At 41.6% G+C, this 21,147-nt stretch overlaps 1 protein-coding gene across 4 annotated transcripts in view; it reads left to right on the top strand.

Moving 5' to 3' along the window:
- The window catches only part of cdk14 (cyclin dependent kinase 14), a 461,964-nt gene that overhangs the window by 188,231 nt on the left and 252,586 nt on the right, over positions 1 to 21,147 (top strand). For all 4 annotated transcript variants that reach the window (XM_030157361.1, XM_030157362.1, XM_030157364.1 and 1 more), the window contains 2 exons: positions 8,301 to 8,395; positions 20,120 to 20,182. In XM_030157361.1, coding sequence (XP_030013221.1) covers positions 8,301 to 8,395; positions 20,120 to 20,182 — 158 coding nt within the window. The remainder of the gene's footprint in view (positions 1 to 8,300; positions 8,396 to 20,119; positions 20,183 to 21,147) is intronic.

Here is a 21,147-nt window from a genome sequence, read left to right as displayed (position 1 = left end):
AGAACAGGTGACGCCAGGCCCGGTCTGGGGGGGGGGTCACACCATACAACTGTACAAAGTGAAAGTGAAACTTAAGACACTTTACTAATTCCTCTGTCTGCTGCTGGCATGCATCTCATTTTCCTTTTCCCTACCTTTCAGAAGCTTTTATTTGAGGGGGCAGCATGTTTGTTGCCCCCCCCCCCCAGATGATGCCCTGGTGTTTGCTCTGCTGCTAGACTCACAAGCGTTGCTAAGTAGCGTATCAAACACATGACATTCCTGCAAATGAATCTCATGCTGTGGACAAATGTTTGAGTGTATTGGAGGGATTTTCCCCCTTTTGAAGAAGTTGAAGCTTTACGAGTGTTAAAAGTGACCCACGTCAAATATAGACACACTTTGGAGCGGTTCTGCCTCGACGCCTTGTCGGCTACATCTAAGGCTAATGATGTTCATTTTGTCTTCTGTTTTTGAACAAAAGAAAAAAGAAAAGTACAATTATGTTGTCTAAACCAAAACAATGTAGCGTACATGTGACATCATCACGCATGTGCAGCGAAGGCAGCGTCGATAAGCAGAGTCGTTAAGCAAGTAAACGATCCCAAGGAACTGAACTACTGGGAAGTGGTTCTCAAAAGACATTCCCATCCCTAGTTCCAGAAAACCTTCAGTTATTCATGTTCAGCTGTTTCAGCTCCACCTTGAACTTTCATTTTTCACTTAGTTAATATTTCTGCTCTACGCTCCTTCTGCTTCTCTTTCAACATTAAATTTTACTTGAACAAATTTTCGACTTTAAACTATTTCCGCTCCTCATTGAACTTTAATGTTTACATTTTAACACTATTTCTGCTTTAAGCCTCTTCAGCTGCATTGTCTTGCATTGGCATTCATATCCACAAATATCAAATACAAGGCTAGTATTAAATGATAAATGGATAGAGAGTCGTTAAAATGTTAATGAGGTAAAACAACTATTACCAGATGTCTCTGCCTCCACTGGTGTTAAAAATCCTTTAAAATGTTCAATCATGGTGTCCTTTCCCAGATGGCAGTAACAGATAATTATCCAGCATGGTATATTGAAAGATTAGTCATAAATCTATGTTCATTCAATGTTAATGTAGCCATTTTTATATTAATAACAAAGATTTATTCATTGAGGGGGATAAATAAGTACCAAAACAAAAGAAGGAAATGGAAAATAACATTAGTTTGAGCAAAGTGTGTCCAAAAAGAAGGAAACAAAGTGGAAATGCACATGTCTTAAAGCACAAGACATGCTCAGAACATTTTTTCTAAACTTTTTACAAAGGTTAGAAGATGAGAACGTCAGGAATTCGCCGTGTGGGGGGTTGTGTGATGTAGTGGAGTTCATGTCTACCACACCTGGAACTGACGATCTGACGTCTGACGTCTCTGCTTGTAAAGTCGACTCAAAGCTCCAAACAGGAAACACGCTTCCGTCCTCAGAAATCCTCCAAACTCAGCAAACGTATAGATTATTGGTCACCAACTGGCGGCCCGTGGGCAACATCCGGCACATCAAACAATCCCATCGGGGCCACGAAAAAGAAGAGGAGTGAATCCTGAAAATGCAAAAGAAAAAGTATGTTGAAAAGTAGAGAGTAGAGCTGCTTATTTAGTGAGTTAACGGTAATTAGTCTATTGTACTTTATCGAAACAATAAAAATAACCTGATTTCTATTAGTGTGAACAGACTGTGAAACCTTTAAAGTCCTAAACCATCCACTGATCTAAAATGTTTCATAACTTCTGATCCTCTAATCCTATCAATTCATGTACATAATTAGTGTCAAATACAGTTTGTCATCTTGTCATCAGATATGACCATATTTGGACATTCAGAGGCTTTGTAGTTACCGTGGAAACGCCGTCATCTTCTACAACATTGATTCACCAGTTATCCTATATAATACTGTTAAAGGGAAGTGGACTCTGTGTGTGTGTGTGTGTGTGTGTGTCAGGCATCACACAAAGTCTGTAAAGATCTGACTACTGCAGTTTGTCACATTTATGTGTTTTTGGACAAGGAACAGACTAGCATAAATGACAAGTGGATAGGCGGAATATTTTGGGAGATAGGAGCCATTTTGGAACACAGTTGCCGATCACGTTGCTGTGCCCAGAGTCATAGAATCATCATCTTACAGACTAGGAAGGTTGTTATTGTTATGACTTATTCAAGGAGAAGGGGTGGACGTTCATAAGTTGCACTTCTTCTCACTCCTTTTCAAATATGTATTGTATGTCTTATGTTGAATTGTTTTGTTTATTTATTTTTCTTCTTTTTGATATTCATATTCGAAATAAATACATCAATCAATCATTGAAGTGGGTTACCTAGCAACAGATAAACAATAGGGCCACGTTGCCATGGTGTCAGATTTCCTGTGCAGAAACAGACATGCCAGCTGAGAGGTTATTCAACTGAAAATACCAAGAAAGGAAAGGAATGAACTGGATCAGAGGATCTAGAACCTGTGGTTTCCTACAAGTCAACGCGCTCTTTTTTTTCTTCTTTTTTTAATTTAACCCATAAAGACCCAGTGTGACTTTTGTTACAGTTCCTAAATGAATTTTTCTCTCTATTTAACCTTTCTTAAGTGATTTATCACCATTTATTGTAATGTTATCCTCTGTATTTTGTGTTTCTTCAATAAAAATCAAGTATTTTCCCATATTTAATTCACTGATTAGATAGATAGATAGATAGATAGATAGATAGATAGATAGATAGATAGATAGATAGATAGATAGATAGATAGATAGATAGATAGATAGATAGATAGATAGATAGATAGATAGATAGGTTTACTTTATTCATCCCCTAGGGGAAATTCAAAATACAAAATGTGGTCACGGCTCCACAAACACCGCCATACCACATCAACACACAATAAATAAATAAATCCAGAGTATAAGTAACTGTGAATAACTTAGATTAAAAAGAGGTAGACTTAAAAGACAAGATGTGTTTTCTACCTGTCACATAAAAACATGAAAGCATAAAAACATTATATTAAACAAACCCACCTGAGGACAGAAGTGTTCTCGGGCTTCTACCTCCTATCCATCCCCACCCAGCTGCTCCTCCTCCCGTCTCCCCCCCCCCCCCCCCCCCACTTAAAGAGTTAAAGAGATGTTCGTAAAAGCTCAGATTAAAGTTAATTGTTATTACATCAGAAACAGAGAAAAGTGAAAAAGAAGTGTCTTTTTCAGTCCAGTCTGTCATTAAGTGAACATAAACCCAGTGTCTCCACCCACTGTGTTCTGAAATAGTAACCTTTAAATTTACTCTGAGCTTTTGTCAACATCATGATCAATGAATAAAATATAGGAAAATACCTGATTTTTACTGAGAAATGTCATAAACATTGATTTTTTTAAATTGAAAAAGTCATTTTTTTTCTTCAGTTTTCTCTGTTTTGTTATATTAACCCTCAACTTTAAACTCCGCTTTTATGAACATCTACATGATCAGTGAATAAAATACAGGAAAATACCTGTTTGTTTTTACTGAGAAATGCAAAATACAGAAGATACTGTTGTAATAAATGGTGTGACATTACTTCAGCACCATTAGATGTAGAGAAAACCCTTCTGAAAGTCGCCACAAAACATGTCGTTAAGGCTAAAATGGGAATGTGTTTCAGTTTTAGTACAGACAGACGATCCATTTTTCTTAGAAGTTGTTAATAGCATTGAAAGATTAACTTATTTGGCCACATCATCCCAGTCTGTGTGAATCTACATTTGTTTTTTACTCATCCAAAACCTTCCCACGTAAAACTAACCACTACAAATCCAGATCATCCGAACTGTAAATCCACAGCGCACCATGTTCATCGTATCTCCCTTCATTATTCGCACGGTTTTTACCCGCGTTTACGGTGGGCAGGTGTGAGGCGGATGCAGCCGATGGCATGTGAAAGGCTTATATGGAAGCAGGCCCAGACTGCGCTGATCACACCCAGCCTCCTCCGTAAGCCTCCCCAGTAAAGCACCCAGCTCTCCCAGACACCCCATCACTGCCAACCATTTCTGTTGCATCATGGATGTGTTGACAAATGAGTGTGAGAACTTACAGCAGTAAATCCAGCCTGTGTTTTCTTTTGTCTGCTTTAATCTGTTCCAAATCCTCTGTAGCTTCAGGAGGCCTACGCTGCGTTATAACGATGATGATGAGGATGATTTAATGATGTGATTACAGGTGTAGTTCAGGGGCCGCATTCAGCACACTTTGATTTCAGATGGGTAAAATAATAGCACTGTCACCTCTGAGTATGGAGGGACATTTGTTTCTTTATTAATCAGTCAAATATAGCAGTGGTGTCAAACTCATGTTAGTTCAGTTCCACATGCAGTCTAATATGGTCTATAGTGGGCCGCACCAGTCACATAATAGGATAAGAACTTAGAAATAATATCAACTCCAAAGGTTTCTCTGTGTTTTTGAGTGAAAAAAGTCAAATTCCATAATGAAAATGTTTACATCTACGAACTGTACTTTAACACTAGAAGCACTCGGAGAGTGCAGACCTTCGCCAAGGCTGATCAGTGCCCCCCCCCCCCCCCCCCCCCCCCCCCCCCCCGTGGGCCCCCCCCCACGCCAAGGAGGTTATGTTTTTGCCAGGGTTTGTTTGTTTGTTTGTTTGTTTGTTTGTCTGTCTGTTTGTCTGTCCGTTAGTGTGCAACATAACTCAAAAAGTTATGGACAGATTTTGGTGAAATTTTCAGGGTTTGTTGGAAATGGCCCCCCCGTGGGCCCCCCCACCCCCGATCACCACCAAAATTTAATGATTTCTTCCTTATCCCATTTCCAACAAACCCTGAAAATTTCATCAAAATCTGTCCATAACTTTTTGAGTTATGTTGCACACTAACGGACAGACAAACAAACAAACAAACAAACAAACAAACAAACAAACAGACAAACAAACCCTGGCAAAAACATAACCTCCTTGGCGGAGGTAATAACAGGCAGAATGTTGGTCCAGTTCCACAGACTTCTGTTCAGACATTTCAGGCTGTTCTTGTTTGTTCAGGTTTTTTACATTTTTTGTCAAAGGCTAGTCTGGAAATATAAACTTTTTTGTGTAATTTTACTTTGTTTACACTAAAACAAAGAGAAAAATTAGCTTTTTTCATTATTTATAGGTTATTCTGATAGTATTTTACTGGTCTGACCCACTTTAGACTGAATTGACCTAAAATGATTTGAACATGACTGTTAAATATGTTCAGTGTAATTTTTGTATTTTATAAATTTATCCCAAATTGGATCCTTTGGTGGGCCGGTTTTGGCCCCCGGGCCACATGTTTGACACCTGTGAAATAGAGGGTGCTTGTGTAACAGAGTTAATGTATGTAGCATGGGATTCCACTTGCCATCTCACACTGTTATTGTGTTAATTGCAATTTTGGGGCCGTTTACACGGCGTAGGATTCAGTCGACTCCGGGAAGATTTCATGGCGGATTAGCTTTCTGTTACCATGGAAACGGTGCCTAGAGCGCCTGAATCCGGAAACTTTTGATACCAGGGTCCAGGGTGGAATGTTATCGATACGCTCCGCATTTCAGCTCCGTGTTAACGCGAATCGGAGCGTTCCGGGGTAAAATATGACGTCACCGCATGCGCGCGCAGCCAAGAACCGCCAGTTAACCCACTCCAGGCCAGTTGGTGGCGGTAATGCGCCTCCAAGCTGGTTTGCCAGCCTCTATGACACAATAAAGCTGCAGAAAAAGAAGGAACAACCACAACAAAAATTGCCGGTTTCAGAACAACATACGTGCTGCTAACTGTGCTCAGCTCGTCTGTCCAGACAAAGAAGTCCTGCGTCTTTGTACGACCACTCGCCATTGTTGTTTGTAAATAGCGTTGTCCGCCTCCTCCTCTTCTTCTTCTTCTCATTTAAAGGCTGTCTAAACCGGAAATCGTTTGTGCACAGGCACGTGTTTTACCGCCACTGTTTCACTACAGCTCTACATCGCCAGCTACTGGTCTGGCATGGACACTACAGCGTATTCAGCCGTCCTCGCAGACTCATGTTAACGCAGATCGTTATCATAGCGGCTTCGTCTTAACGCGGAATGATTTTATAACGCAAAGGAGAAATCTTTGCGGAGTGTTGCCGTGTAAACGTACCCTTTATTTAAACGCCATTGAATGCAACACCCCTGCAGACTAGGGTGGTGAACCCCAGGGGGATAGCAGCAGTTTATCTGTGCTGTGTACCTGCTGAGTACACACACTGGCAGTCCTGGCATTATTGTACTTTTTAAAAAAATTTTAATTTCATATCTAAGTGATTGTATTACACCATGACATTTGTGTAACACTTAGCTCCCTATTGGTTGAGCATATTCTTGAATGAAAATAACAATATTCTTAATTATTTGTTCATAATATGATAACATGTAGTGTGTTAGCTAACTTGGATTTTTTATAAATTTCAGCTTAGCATTGATTTTTTAAATTTTGGCTTAGCAGTGTTTGAACAAGGTTCGGCTGTTACTCATGAGATGGACTGTGTGCTTTTCTGACAGGAATAAACGGCAAGTGTCCAAAGAAGATCAGTTTTATCGTATCTTACACAGCGCACGAATACAGCCGCTCCACTTGTACAGGTGTTGAAAGTCTTAAAAAGTTTGGGATTTTGAAACACAGTTTTCCAAACATTAAAAAGTCCAGGTTTTGTGTGAAATTCTTTATAAAGTATGGAAAAAAGTTTCTCTCACAGTCGAATTTTAGAGTACGGTCAGTCACATAGGCCATGTTCAGACTACAGTCAAATGTGTGTGGAGACAAATAGAGCTGTAGAAAATATCGCTTCCGCAATATATCGTGATATTTCATTTCATGATACTGTATTGTATATGTACACGATACTGTACATGATACTGTATCGATATTAAAAAGTACTGTATTGATATTTTTAGGTTTTTATTCAAATGGTGATATGGTGGAGGTTCACGCTTTTGTTTTTTGTTTCTTTCATTTCTATATTCACATGGGTGTTTTGCTGTGTTTGTAAATTAAAAATGTAGTATTTTATGTATTTATACATTTTTAAACTGATAACAGTGTTTTGTTAAATGATGGTTATTTCAGTCATCCCTAAAGCACTGTTTACTCTGAGAGGCAGATGTTCATTCCTTTGTTGGGATCACACAGAAATAATGTTCTGATGTTGGATGATTCAGGGACTGTAAACTATGCAGTCGTTTCACAACCGATAGAATATGAACGTTTGAGAAGAGTCTTAAACTGTAATGTCTGTAAACATAGTTTTATTTATTTATTCATTATTTATAACAAACTTTCATTTTTACAGAGGAAAGTTTTGTGATATAGTAATAAATCCTGTTCTGATCAAATAAAAATGTGTTTAATATTTGTGCATATTTCTGGTATAATTACATTTTTCCAGGAAATATTCTCTTAGAAGAAGAAACAAAACAAAAATATCACCTTGTTAACAATATCGTTAATATTGTGATATATTGCGATATATGGCATCGTGGTCCTAATATTGTTATTTGTGTCGTATCGCTGTATTCTTGCCAATACACAGCCCTAGAGATAAACATGTAGTATGGTTTTTGCTGCATAAATGAAATTGAATTGAAGTGAATTAACCCACAATGACCCAGTGCTACATTTGTGGTAGTTTCCAAATGAATTTTTCCTCTATTTTTAACTTCTTCTCAAGTGATTTGTTACCAGTTACTGTAATATTATTCTCTGTATTGTGCACTATTAAGTAAAAATATTTTCCCATATTTAATGTACTGATCATGTAGATGTCCACAGACTACTATATGAATACTATATGAATACTATACGAATACTATACGAATACTATATGAATACTTTATGAATACTATATGAATACTTTATGAATACTATACGAATACTATATGAATACTTTATAAATACTATATGAATACGAGGGCTGGGTAAAAAAAAATCAATCTGATCAATTTTGGATCGATTTTATTTTAATTTTGCATTATTGAGTAAAAGTGGATGAGGTTTGATTTTCAGAGCGGGGCCGCGAGTACCAACATTATACACTTGTGTTTTTTCAACATTTAGTAAATACTGGTGAATATAGGTGAAATTTTTGCACATATGTCCAATGGAAAAGCCACTATTGTTTTTATGTGTTATAAATACACATTGCGGCCCAAACCAGAGCCTTAGGCGGTCCAGTTTTGGCCCTCAGGCCTTATGTTTGACACCCCTGTGGTCTGAGTCTGTGCTTGACCGTGTTCTTCTGTGTTTCTGCAGCGTCTCTTCTGAAAGGTCTGAAGCATGCCAACATCGTGCTCCTCCATGACATCATCCACACCAAGGAAACCCTGACTCTGGTCTTTGAATATGTGGTGAGTCCACGCTGCAGCACACAGCTCTGAGTTTAGCTCCTGCATCTGTTTTTGGTCCCAACAGAAGGAAAACAGGCTTTCAGAACAGCTCCGAGTCCTCCACTGAGGTCAGCGCAGTGTCTGGAGTCGGACTGATTTGACTCGGCTGCCATATTCAGTTTCACTTTTTAATAATATCCACAGAAACATGAGCGGAGGATATTTGGATTGGCGTTCTCTTGTTTATGGGGCACTTTAAGAATGTTCTCTCCTGCTGCGGTAAAGCAGGCCGGCCTTTTTCCATCGTCCCATCCAGAACCAGCGGAGGCTCGTCTTGTTGTGCCCAGAACAGGAAGTCAGGCGCTGGTTTATTGGAAGGATGCAGTTTTAGTACATTTCCACAACTGTCCTGTCAAACACAGCGGACGTTCAAAGACAGCAGAGGGTTTCATGGTCCATGGAAAAGCTTCAGACTAAAAGTGTAGATGGGAACTGCTAAAAGGATATTAAATAACCTCAAAAGTAAAAAGTGATGTCCTCTACCAGTCTGCAAAGGCAGGACTGGAACTGACTGAGGAATACTTAAGTTATTGAACTTAAAATGTTTTAATCGTACTTTAATTTGAATCTTTTTTCACCATATGATTAAAACTATCATGAAATGCTTTCCTTTCTGTTCAGTAAAACTCAAAACAGATGATACCTACAGAAAAAAAAATAAAATGGAGATTCTAGTTCCATTCAGAGTTTTGGCAAAAATACATAATAAGTTGCAGCTTTGGTCTTTATTCAGCTGCTGTTTATTTAATTACTTGCTTCATAACTTTTTTTTTTTTTTTTTGCTGGGATTTTTATCTGCATTCAGAGTAAAGTGTTTAACCACTGTTCCTCTGCACTGCCAGATTTATTTATTCTGCAATTTAATACTGATATCTTCATTTACTTTTCATTATTATTATTATTATTTTTAACTGATTTTTTTATTGGAGATGTTAAAATGGGGTCACAAGCCAAAAAAGGTTGGGAACCGTTGAGTTTGTGTAAACATACACACTTTAATGTGTTTTATCTTGTTGATGAAGAAGCAGAGTAAGGCCCCTCCTCCCGCCCACTTCTTACATTTGTTCTATATTTAACTAAAAAACTTGGATTAGCATCTCAGTCTTTCGTTCACATTTGAAGTGTGGACTTTGAATTGTACTCGAAAGGGAAGTTTTGTATGATCTGCTTTTCCGAATAAACAAAGAATGGGGAAAGAGAAAAATCAGAAATTTGGTATTTATATAAATAAAGAATTAGAATTAAAAATTAAATAATTACATATTATCATGGCTGCACGTGTACATGGTGTGATATGGGGGGGGGGGGGTGTTACTGGGAACTGTTCTGGCTGTGGGGTGGGGTGACCTGCAGAACCACTCCTCCTTTTCATGTGTTACTCATTGAGTTTGTCATTCATTTCTCTAAGACAAAATTACCCTTTCAATAATAAAGGCAGTGTTCCCATCTTCGGCCCTAAAACCAGTCTAACCACTACAGCCCCACTGGTGTTCATCTGAGCTGAGGTAAGTCCACTCAGTGTGAGCCACGGTCAGGTCCTACAGGAGGTGAGCTCAGGTGGAATATTTATTTGAATCTGTATATTTAGAACGCTGTTTTCGAACAGGCAGGGCTGTGGTGAACACTGAAGCTTCCATTCATCCCCACTGAAGCCGTTGGCTGACATCACACATCTTTGCATCCATTTTTAACTAAAGTCTGTTTTTGGACCACTAGAAACTAGTCCACAGTGTTCTAACAAGGGTACAGCAGCATGAAAATGTGTAAAGAATTTCTTTCCACTTTAATATTTAACCAATGTTTCTGCTTTTGCATTGAATCCTCCTCTGCAGACTTGTGCGTTTTAATGCAGAGCGTGTTCAGACGCATTCTGAAACAAAGCTCCAGCTCCGATATTCTGGTTTTATGACACACTATACAAGTATCACATGAAGATGGAGGTGGAAGTTTTAGGTCACATAATCAATACTGAATCGCTTAGACTTAGATCAGAACTACAAGAACTTAACAAGAGGAAGTGTGTGGTTGGAATCAGACTATAGGATGTTATTTTAGATGTTTGCAGCGTAATAACACATCATCTGACAAAGCCTACAGGGACAAAGACAGTCTGGAAGCCCAGCACCATGTCAGTGGAGCATCCGGTGATGGTCACATTTATATTCAGGTCAATTTTTGTTCCGAAAACGCTGAGTTAAGCCAAATCTCAGAGCAGAAGCTGACTCAGCTCCCCATCGCTCTTCTTTCATCACTCCTATGCATCTAATCAGACTGAATATAGTAAAGCACCCCCTGTTGGCAGGTTCACACCATGCCAAAAGTGAAGCTTTTCAAGGATTTGAGGAAATAGTAGTGGAGTTCAACCCATAAAGACTCAGTGTTACTTTTGTCTCAGTTCACAAATGAAATTTTCTCTGTATTTAACCTGTTTTAAGTGATTTATCAGCATTTATTTTGATATTATCTTCTATACTTTGTATTTTATCAGTATAAATCAGGTATTTTCCTATGTTTAATTCACTGATCATTTAGAAGTTCATTAAAGCTCAGAGTAAAGTAGAGGGATATTATATCAGAAACAGAGAAAACTGAAGAAAAAGTGACTTTTTCTGGAAAAAAAATCCATCATTAACTGAACATAACCCCAGTGTGTCCATCCACTGTCACTGATCCAACTCCATGGGTTTTACTGGTGAAACAATGTTGTAGAAGATGACAGTGTTTCCACGGTAACTACGGAGCCTCTGAACGTCCAAATGAGTCATATCTGATGACCATGAAAAGATGAGGAACTGTATTTTACACCATATATTTACATTTATTGATTGGATAAGTGGAACAACAGGTATTAAACATTTTAGATCAGTAGATGGTTCCTTTAAGTGTGACAAATCAATACAACTGTGTCATTTTTAGGCAAGGCAAATATATCCATATAGTACCGTTCATACACAAGGCAATTCAAAGTGCTTTACAACAGCATAAAATGACATTAAAATCATGGAGAATAAAACATTAAACAAAAGGAAAATGCAAAAAATATTAAAACAAATAAAGAAGGAAATTAAGCCAGGAATAAGAGACAGTTAAAACAAACGCTAAGAACAGTCTTGACTAAAATTAAGAATTTAATGTTGAAGACAATTGTGATTGTGAGTTGCAGTGGAAGTATTAGAACAGAAACAACTACTCTAATCAAAGGCAGCTGGAAATAAATGAGTCTTTTTTTCTTTTTTTTAAATAATTTTATTTATGGACTTTCAACAGCATAACATAGATGCATCATGCAGTGCATACATTTTTGCTGTCCGTCTTAACATGAGTCCCCACCCCCAACTTAGATATGAACATAAATATGTAAATATATATATATATATATATATATATATATATATATATATACACCAAAAAACAGCAGGAATATGAACAGGAGGCACATAGCATTCACACAAATTCTAGATGTGAAAACAAAGCATAAAATAAAATAAATACATAAAATGACATTGAATTAATAACAGTTGTAAAAAAAAATAGAAATTAAAAAAGAAGAAATAACAATAAAATAAATAAAATATGCACAATGCCTACAGTTCTCCAGGTGATTAGTGGTGGTTTGATATTACAGTCATGATAAAGTGCTCATTCTATAAGTTTCTGTGTATGTTAGAAAAGGCTGCCATGCTTTATAGAATTTTGCAGTTAATCCTGCTAATGTACATCTCATCTTCTCCACATGTAAAAACCGACAAATGAGTCTTTAATCGTGATTTAGCCATATATTTATTCTCATTGCAGATTCATAGTTGTATAAATGCTGTTTTTTGTGCTTTTCAACCATATAAATTCAGCCTTATCGTCGTCTTCTCGTAGCTAATGATGACTGACAGCGGAAAAGGATGGAGGGTGAAAACAGTGAAATGTATTAGAGGAAAACTGAACAGAAAATAAAGAGCAAGGACATGGAAGCAGAGACAAACAGGTTTTGATTGAGATGGACAGGCGTGTCCATGTTCAGGCATCAGTGTGAATAATTCAGCAGCCAGGGCAGCGCTGGTGTGGGCAGCGCTGGGAGATTGGAAATGTGAGCGTGATTTCAGCAGCGCTGCCTCCTCCGGCCTCAATCTGCGAACAAAACACAGAGGTGAAGGGCACGGCGGCCAACGCCGAACACATGTCAGATGAGTCAGGACCGGCAGCTTCAGGACTCGGCTTTCACACAAATTCAGTTATAAATAACTGCTGGCTACACATGGCCGACGGTAAACACTGCTGTGAAAGTCAGCGAATGTCTCCTGACAGCACGGAGGAAGTGCACCGGACGCTTTTCACTCATGGCGGACCTTAGAAGAGGGAACACAGTGACATTTTAGACAACTGGAGGACTTTTCTGTCTCCAATATGACATTTAACCCCATCCAACACTGGGACAGGAAGCAGCAGGTGATGCAACTGCCTGCCTCATATTCCAGAATACACTATGTGGACAAAAGTACTGGGACAGGTGTTTGTTTTCTAACAGGGGTCTGGGATACAAACCAATAATCACAAATGTCATAATAGACTTTTATATTGGGATAAATATCATTGCACTGGTTAGTTTTGTTGAAGTCAGGGATGTCAGACTCTGTTCTTCCAGGGGCTGCATTCATACGGTGGCCGACAAGGGCCAAACACAGTACAACAGCCCAAAGAGAAGACAGCTGCAAGTACAGAATTAAATGTGCAAATTCCTAAATTGTTCCGAAACGAGGAACATTGTGCGTAATACAACACTGATTTAGTCGTTTTCATCCATGACCATGATTTTAAATGTTCTACCTTTAAATTTCTGAAATATTTTACATTATTTCTTGAATTATTGACTGTAAAAAATAATTTTCTACCACAACTAACCATCTACTTTATTATTATTATTATTGATGTTTATAAATTATATGGACAAAAATATCGGGACACATCATGTCTACAGCTGTAAGATGATCTGTTCATGCTGATTTGAGATAAAAACCTCAATATTTCCTTAAAGTTTAATGGGAGAAACTAACCAATGCAATGCAATGATTTTTACCACAATATGAAACTATATTATGACATTTCACATTATTGTTTTGTAGCCCAGAGCCCTTGCAGCACTGCATTATGTAATAATGTAATCATTTTTCACCTCATTTTGTAATAACATGCTACATTTTGTAATAAAATTCTTGAACGCATTTTGTAATTGTCTTTACCGCAGTTTGTAATAACTTACATATATTGTGTCTTCCAAATTTCAGTGCCCCAGTAAGTTTCTTGTCAGTAACACTTAATTTGTCTCCAGTTTGCAAACACATTCTCCATTATAATAAATGTAGTTACATTTGATTTAGGTTTGACCAATGAAACCACATACTGTGGTGTACAGGATATGGCGTTTCTCTCACCCAGAGGATGTTGTGGCTTGTGGGGCGGGTCTTAACACCCACAAGGAGTGTTGACAGAGTTCCATGATTTTTCTGGTGGCTGGAGAGCAATAAAGTTGGCTCGCTAGCAACTGGCTGGTTTCTCCTTTTTCCTCGCCACATTGGTGACCCCGATTCGAACATGTCTGATCCAGCTGAAGAGAGTGTTTCCTCTTCAGCTTCGGCCGCGGACTCGGCCTCCTCTCCTCTCCAGCTCCCACAGCCGGCTTCTTTCTCCGCCGCCCCGACCGCCATCAAGCTTCCAGAATTCTGGCACAGCGACCCGGCGTCGTGGTTCCAACACGTCGAAGCCCTTTTCCATCTACGGGGTGTAGACGCGGATCTTTCCCGGTACTATTTGGTGGTCGCGGCCCTGGACCAGCAGTCCACCCGCAGGGTTATGCCGCTGCTGCGTAACCCCCCTCAGAGCGGGATGTACGCCGCTCTGAAGCAGCTTCTGCTGCGGAGGTTCAGCCTGTCCTCCGCCGAAAGAGCGGATAAAATCCTCAGCCTGCCTGGTTTGGGGGACGGTACGGCCGTGGACCTTATGGACGATATGCTATCCCTCCTTGGTTCAGATGACGGCGGTTTTCTTTTCCCGCACATTTTCCTGCGTCAGCTCCCGCCGCAAGTTCGAGCGGCTTTGGCTAACTGTCCTCGTCTGATCGCTGGCGATTACCGTGGTTTGGCGGAAGAAGCGGACCGGATCCTGCTGGCTACCAGACGCTTCATGGTGCAGAGTACTGCGGCGGAGCCCCAGCAGAGGACGGCGGAGGACCCGGCGGTGGTGTCTGCAGTCGGCGCGGGGACTCGTCGTCGTGGGAGCCCCCTGTGTTTCTACCACCGGAGATTTGGCAACAAAGCTAAGCGCTGTGTCCCCCCATGCACGTTTGAGGTGTCTGGAAACGCAGTGGCTGCCACCGACGGACGAGGTGAGCTGCTCTTTATTAAAGACTCCCTGTCAGGACAGCGTGTTTTGGTTGACTCTGGCTCTCAGAAGAGTTTGGTGCACCCCACCGGTCCAGGGATGTCGGACCGTGGGGGTGGCCCACTGCTAAGTGCGGCTAACGGTTCACCTATTGAGACTTTTGGCACAAAACGGACAACTGTTTGTTTCCACGGACGTGAGTTTGAGTGGGACTTTGTAGTTTCCTCTGTGACTGTTCCGATCATTGGTGCTGATTTTTTGTGTGCTCACAGTTTACTAGTTGATGTTGCTAACCGCAGGCTTATTGATGCTGTAACTTTCGCCACTGTTCCATGTGAGGCTGGGGGAGTTGGGCCGGTGACGCACGGGAATTTTTCAGCGTCTGGAGATATCTTTCAGTGTCTGCTGGCTGAGTTCCCATCCTTGACTACTCCTGCCTTTTCCTCCACAGTCACTAAACATGGGGTGGAACATTTTATCCCCACTAGTGGTCCGCCGCTTTTTGCGCGCGCGCGGCGTCTTGACGCAGGAAAACTAGCTTGCGCTAAGGAGGAGTTTACTACCATGGAGAGGCTGGGGATCGTGAGACGCTCTAACAGCCCCTGGGCATCGCCCCTCCACATGGTGCCTAAAGCAGACGGGTCTTGGCGCCCGTGCGGTGACTTCCGCCGTTTAAACAACGTGACGACACCAGACCGTTATCCTATTCCTCACATTCAGGATTTCTCCGTTCGGTTATCTGCGGCCTCTGTTTTCTCTAAGGTGGACCTGGTGCGCGGGTATCATCAGGTTCCAGTGCGGGCAGAGGATGTGCCTAAGACGGCAGTAATCACCCCTTTCGGGCTTTTTGAGTTTCTCCGTATGCCATTTGGCCTCAAGGGGGCAGCCCAGACTTTTCAGAGACTTATGGACTCGGTGTTGCGCGGCCTCGAGTTCGTGTTCGTCTATCTTGACGACATTTTGGTGGCCAGCTCGTCCCCCGAAGAGCACCACGCGCACCTCAGGGAGGTTTTCCGGCGCTTGGATGCTCATGGCCTGATTGTCAACCCAGCCAAATGCCAGTTTGGGTTGCCGGTGATCGATTTTTTAGGTCATCGCATTTCGGCGTGTGGCGCCGTTCCGTTGCCTGTTAAGGTTCAGGCTGTAGCGGATTTCCCCCGCCCGGTTGTAGTCAAGTCGTTACAGGAGTTTTTGGGCATGGTGAACTTCTACAATAGGTTCATTCCCCATGCCGCCCATCTCCTGCAGCCGCTTTATGACGCCTTGCGTTCCAAGAAGGCTGCTGACACTGTTGTCTGGACTCCGGACCGGATTGTTGCTTTTGAAGGAGCTAAGTCTGCCTTAGCTAATGCAGCTCTCCTGGCTCATCCTGACCCTGATGCTCCTATCGCCCTCACGACCGATGCTTCTGATTTAGCTGTGGGGGCTGTTGTGGAGCAGCGGGTGGCAGACGCATGGCAGCCTCTCGCATTTTTTAGCCCTAAGTTGCGGGACTCTGAACGTAAATACAGTGTTTTTGACCGTGAGTTGTTGGCCCTGTTTTTGGCTACACGGCATTTTCGGTTTTTACTGGAGGGTCGTTCTTTTACGGCTTTTGTGGACCATAAGCCTCTGACGTTTGCCATGTCTAAAGTATCAGAACCCTGGTCGGCACGTCAACAGCGTCACTTGGCGGCCATTTCTGAGTTCACAACTGACATACGTCATGTCGCCGGGAAGTCCAATTCAGTTGCGGATTGTCTTTCACGCGTGCTGGTTTGCCCCGTGCTCCTCGGGACGGATTTTTCGGCTATGGCCGCCGAGCAGCCTGCTGATCCGGATATCCTTGCTCTTCGCTCCGGCGGTACAGGTTTGAAGTTGGAGACGGTTGTGTTGCAAGAGGGAGGTCCCTCACTCCTGTGTGACATGTCCACAGGACGGCCTCGCCCCGTGGTTCCGGCAGGTTGGCGGCACCGCGTTTTTGACTCTATTCACTCACTTTCACATCCGGGTGTGCGCGCGTCGGTTAAGCTGGTTGGTTCCCGTTTTGTGTGGCCCGGTTTTCGTAAGGATGTTAAGGGGTGGGCAGCTGCTTGTGTTGCGTGCCAGCGGGCCAAGGTGCACCGGCATACCAAAGCCCCTCTTGAACCTTTTCCGATTCCTGCCAGGCGTTTTGACCATGTGCACGTGGATCTGGTTGGGCCCCTGCCGCCTTCGAAGGGTTTCACTCATCTGCTCACTATGGTGGATCGGACCACCAGGTGGCCCGAGGTGGTTCCCCTGTCCTCCACTGCGTCCACCGATGTGGTTGGTGCCTTTCTCTCTGCTTGGGTGGCCCGTTTGGTGTACCGTCAGACGTTACTTCTGACAGGGGCCCTCAGTTTATTTCAGAGCTCTGGTCTGGGATGGCGCATTCCTTGGGGGTACAGGTGCATCGTACTACGGCTTACCACCCTCAGGCTAACGGGTTGTGTGAACGTTTCCATCGTTCGCTCAAAGCAGCTCTGCGCGCTACGCTCGTGGGTGATGGTTGGGTGGATCGTTTGCCGTGGGTCCTGCTTGGGTTGCGCTCGGCTCCCAAGGAGGATCTTGACGCGTCCCCCGCGGAATTGGTATTTGGTCAGTCGCTCCGTGTCCCAGGTGAATTTTTGCTGGAGTCGGCCGCACCGAGTCCCCGTTCTTCAGTGGACCCCTTTTCGTCCGGTGGCGCTTTAGCCCCGGGCCCTATGCACCACTGTTTCCCAGGGTCTTTCGTGCCTACAGCTCTCCTATCTGCATGTTTTGTTTTTGTACGTCACGATGCCCACCGCTCGCCCCTCCAGCCTCCTTATGATGGTCTGTTCCGTGTGCTTGAACGGGATACCAAGGGTTTTGTTTTGGATATGGGTGGGCGCAGAGAGCTTGTATCTGTTGATCGCCTGAAGCCGGCCTATGTTGTGGCGGGCGAACCTGTACTGCTGGGCCAGGTTCCTCGTCACGGCCGTCCGCCTTCCAGGCCTCCAGTTTTGCCTCCTAGTACTGATTGTGTTCCTCATCCTGTACTGGACAATGATGTTCCTGCCCATCGTTCTAATGAGCACCTTGTTTTGCAGGTTCCTCACACTGACTTGACGGTGGTTCGGCGCAGTCGCTATGGGAGGCCAATTAAGCCCCCGTTGAGACACTGAGTTGCAGGTTGTGTTCCCTTCTGGGTGTTCGGGGGGGGGCTGTGTGGTGTACAGGATATGGAGTTTCTCTCACCCAGAGGATGTTGTGGCTTGTGGGGCGGGTCTTAGCACCCACAAGGAGTGTTGACAGAGTTCCATGATTTTTCTGGTGGCTGGAGAGCAATAAAGTTGGCTCGCTAGCAACTGGCTGGTTTCTCCTTTTTCCTCGCCACAATACTAATTTTTTCAAATTAATTCTAATTAAGCTGGAATGTTTACTGTTGTTCTGCTGGTATGACGGTTTTTCCAGTCAAGCCATTCATTTTGATGGTTTAAAACGTAATGCATCAAATTATTACATTTCCTTAAAAAAAACAGTGCTACACCCACATTTTGTAATAACTGAAATAAAATGTGGTATTATTACATAATGAGGTGAAAAATGATTAAATATTGCACTGTTATTACATAATGTGGCGCTACACCACTGTTAATTCATATGTAGAGATGTGAGTTTTGTCTTCCTTCATGTCAGGGATTTCAGGACAACACATTCACAAAAAATTGACTGAACTTGTTGAACTGAACATGTTTCAGTGTTTATCATCCCATATATTAATAGTGTAACGTAGTAAAAGTACAATATTTAAAGGACCTAATGCTGATATGATCTCTGAAAGGTTCTGTTCTGCAGAGAAGAGCAGCTCCAGTAGTTGTGTTTTTGTGTTTCATAAGCTCTGCAGAACCCAGTTGCTCAGATTTGTTGCCTCCCCGTTGATTCGAGCACCAACTGAGAGCCAGGCCTTCGTCCCCAAAATCAGCACTGGACCTCACTAAAGCTGCTGAGGCTGAGTGGGAGCAAATCCCTGCAGCGACGCCGGTCCAAAATCTGAGAGAGCGGACGGAGGTTGTTACAGCAGCAGATTATTACCCATGGAGGACGCCGTGGGGGTCCACGTAGTCTGGACCATGTCTCAGATGCAGAGGACAGATCAGGAGGTCAAACTCAAACCTGATTACATTCCATTAACTTTCAGAAAGGCTGGACTGGATCTGATATTTAATAAAAAATGGGACCAATGACCCTTTATCTCACCGGCATGTTCTATCAAGGATCAGTAAGTCGAATATGTGAGTTTGTCAGGTTGTGTTCTGTGTTAGAGTCCTGTGGTCTGGATGCAGGAGATCAGTCTGACAACAGAAGTGGGCGGTACTTTGACCGGAGGAGAACTCAACTAATTCAGTCAAAGTCCATGTATGACTTCTATCTGTGCTCAGTAGTAACTATGTTGACATCTGTAACTATTTCTATGTTATAAACCATCAAAAATATGGACCATTATAAGTAAAGGCAAACGTTTAATATTTCAGAAATTTGTCAAAAATCTAAATTTCTCAAAACTGTGAGTAAACTTTGTAGACATTGTCCCAAGGAAGCTACATATGAAAACTGAAATGAATCTGACCAGTGGTTTTAGAGAAGAGGACTGTTTGAAATGGAGACATTGGTGACCTTGAGTTTGACCCTTCAGGGTCACTCAAGGTCAAAGGTCATGGATCCAAATGAAAGTCCATATATGACTTCCTACCAGTGCTCAATAATAACTATATTGATATCTGTAACCATTTCTGCGTTATAAGCCATTAAAATATGGACCAGTGTAAACAAAAGCAAATTTGTAATATTAAAAAAAAAAAATCATCAAAAATTAAAAAATCTAAATTTCTCAAAACTGTGAACACATTTTGTTGACATTTTTCCCAAGGAAGCTACATAAAAGTTTTTAAATTAAGCTGACCAATAATTTTGGAGAAGATAGTTGAAATCTAGATATTGGTTACTCAAGGTCAAAGGTCAAATAAAAGTTAATATATGACTTCCTATCAGAGCTCAATAGTAACTGTATTAATATGTCTAACCATTTCCATGTTATAAACTGGTTAAATGTGTCCAATTATAAGTAAAGGCAAATGTTTAATATTTCAAAAATTCATTAAAAAAATCTAAATGTGTGAAAACTGTGAACACACTTTGCAGACATCGTCCCACAGAAGCTACTAATCAGATTTTCATCAGAGAAAAACCACATCGTGCCATTAGATGTGGTGTTTTCTGCCTAATCCACCACTGTCATAAATCAGCGCTGTGTCAGATTATTAATGAAGTGCTGTTTGTGCTTTTGTTTTCCAGCACACAGACCTGTGTCAGTACATGGACAAACACCCTGGGGGTCTGCACCCGGACAATGTGAAGGTACGCTGCGGATATCATTACACAAACACATGAGATTAATTACAACTGGAATCACACTCATCAATCAAACCAGGACTCAAGTAACCGAACCCTTCCCTCTGACCTGGAGCGAAAAATATTAAGAGGAGAATTTGTCTTTACAAAACAATACATACACCATCCAACCTGGTGCATAATGTGTATTCCATCACAGCTACATTTCCTGACGTGCAGTTTTCATTACAGCCTATATTACATCTCATATGTGCACAAACACACAACAAATAAATACAAACAATCTGTCATTCTCCACATTTCATTACCTGTGTGCCGGTGCTGTAGATGGTTCTGACACCGTCCACTGTCATCCTGGAGAAGGAGAAGGGGGACAAATCCGTTTTTTGCTGTTTTTTTTTTTTTGTGTGATACCGAGCAAAAAGTGTCATTTCCAAAGTAGTGATGAACAGAAGTTGTTTTAAGGAACACGAGCACACGAGGAAGCATATCGTTGCATTACATTGCATTGCATGTCACTGAGTGAAAATATTTTCCTGGTACTAATGAAGCATGTGGTACCTGAGCCTCTGCCCCATCCACCTGGTTCATACCTGCTGCTCCTGCTCAAGGTGGTCTGGTTTCTGGAAGAATCATTTTAAGATTCTGTCTACATATTCACATTCATTCTGTCTATATATATATATATATATATATATATATATATATATATATATATATATATGTGTGATTTTCTTCCCAGTTAGAGCTAGTTTTTGGAGCAGATGGACACTAGTTAGTGGAAAAAGGGAAAGTTATGGAGGCAGAAGTTCTCAGTGTTGTAATTGATTAGATGTCAAACATCTCTAATGATGTCTCCCATTTCCTGTCATCCTTCCAGTAAGAATTAGCTAATAAAACAATAATGGCTGAAGTCTGTTTTAAAAGTCTTTTTGTGAACAAATATCCATTCCAGTGAACCATTCAACTAA

This window comes from Sphaeramia orbicularis, chromosome 16, assembly GCF_902148855.1.
Source record: "Sphaeramia orbicularis chromosome 16, fSphaOr1.1, whole genome shotgun sequence".
NCBI classification, from domain to species: domain Eukaryota; kingdom Metazoa; phylum Chordata; class Actinopteri; order Kurtiformes; family Apogonidae; genus Sphaeramia; species Sphaeramia orbicularis.
Note: the sequence above shows the minus strand (reverse complement) of the source record. Positions and strands in the feature narration are given on the sequence as shown.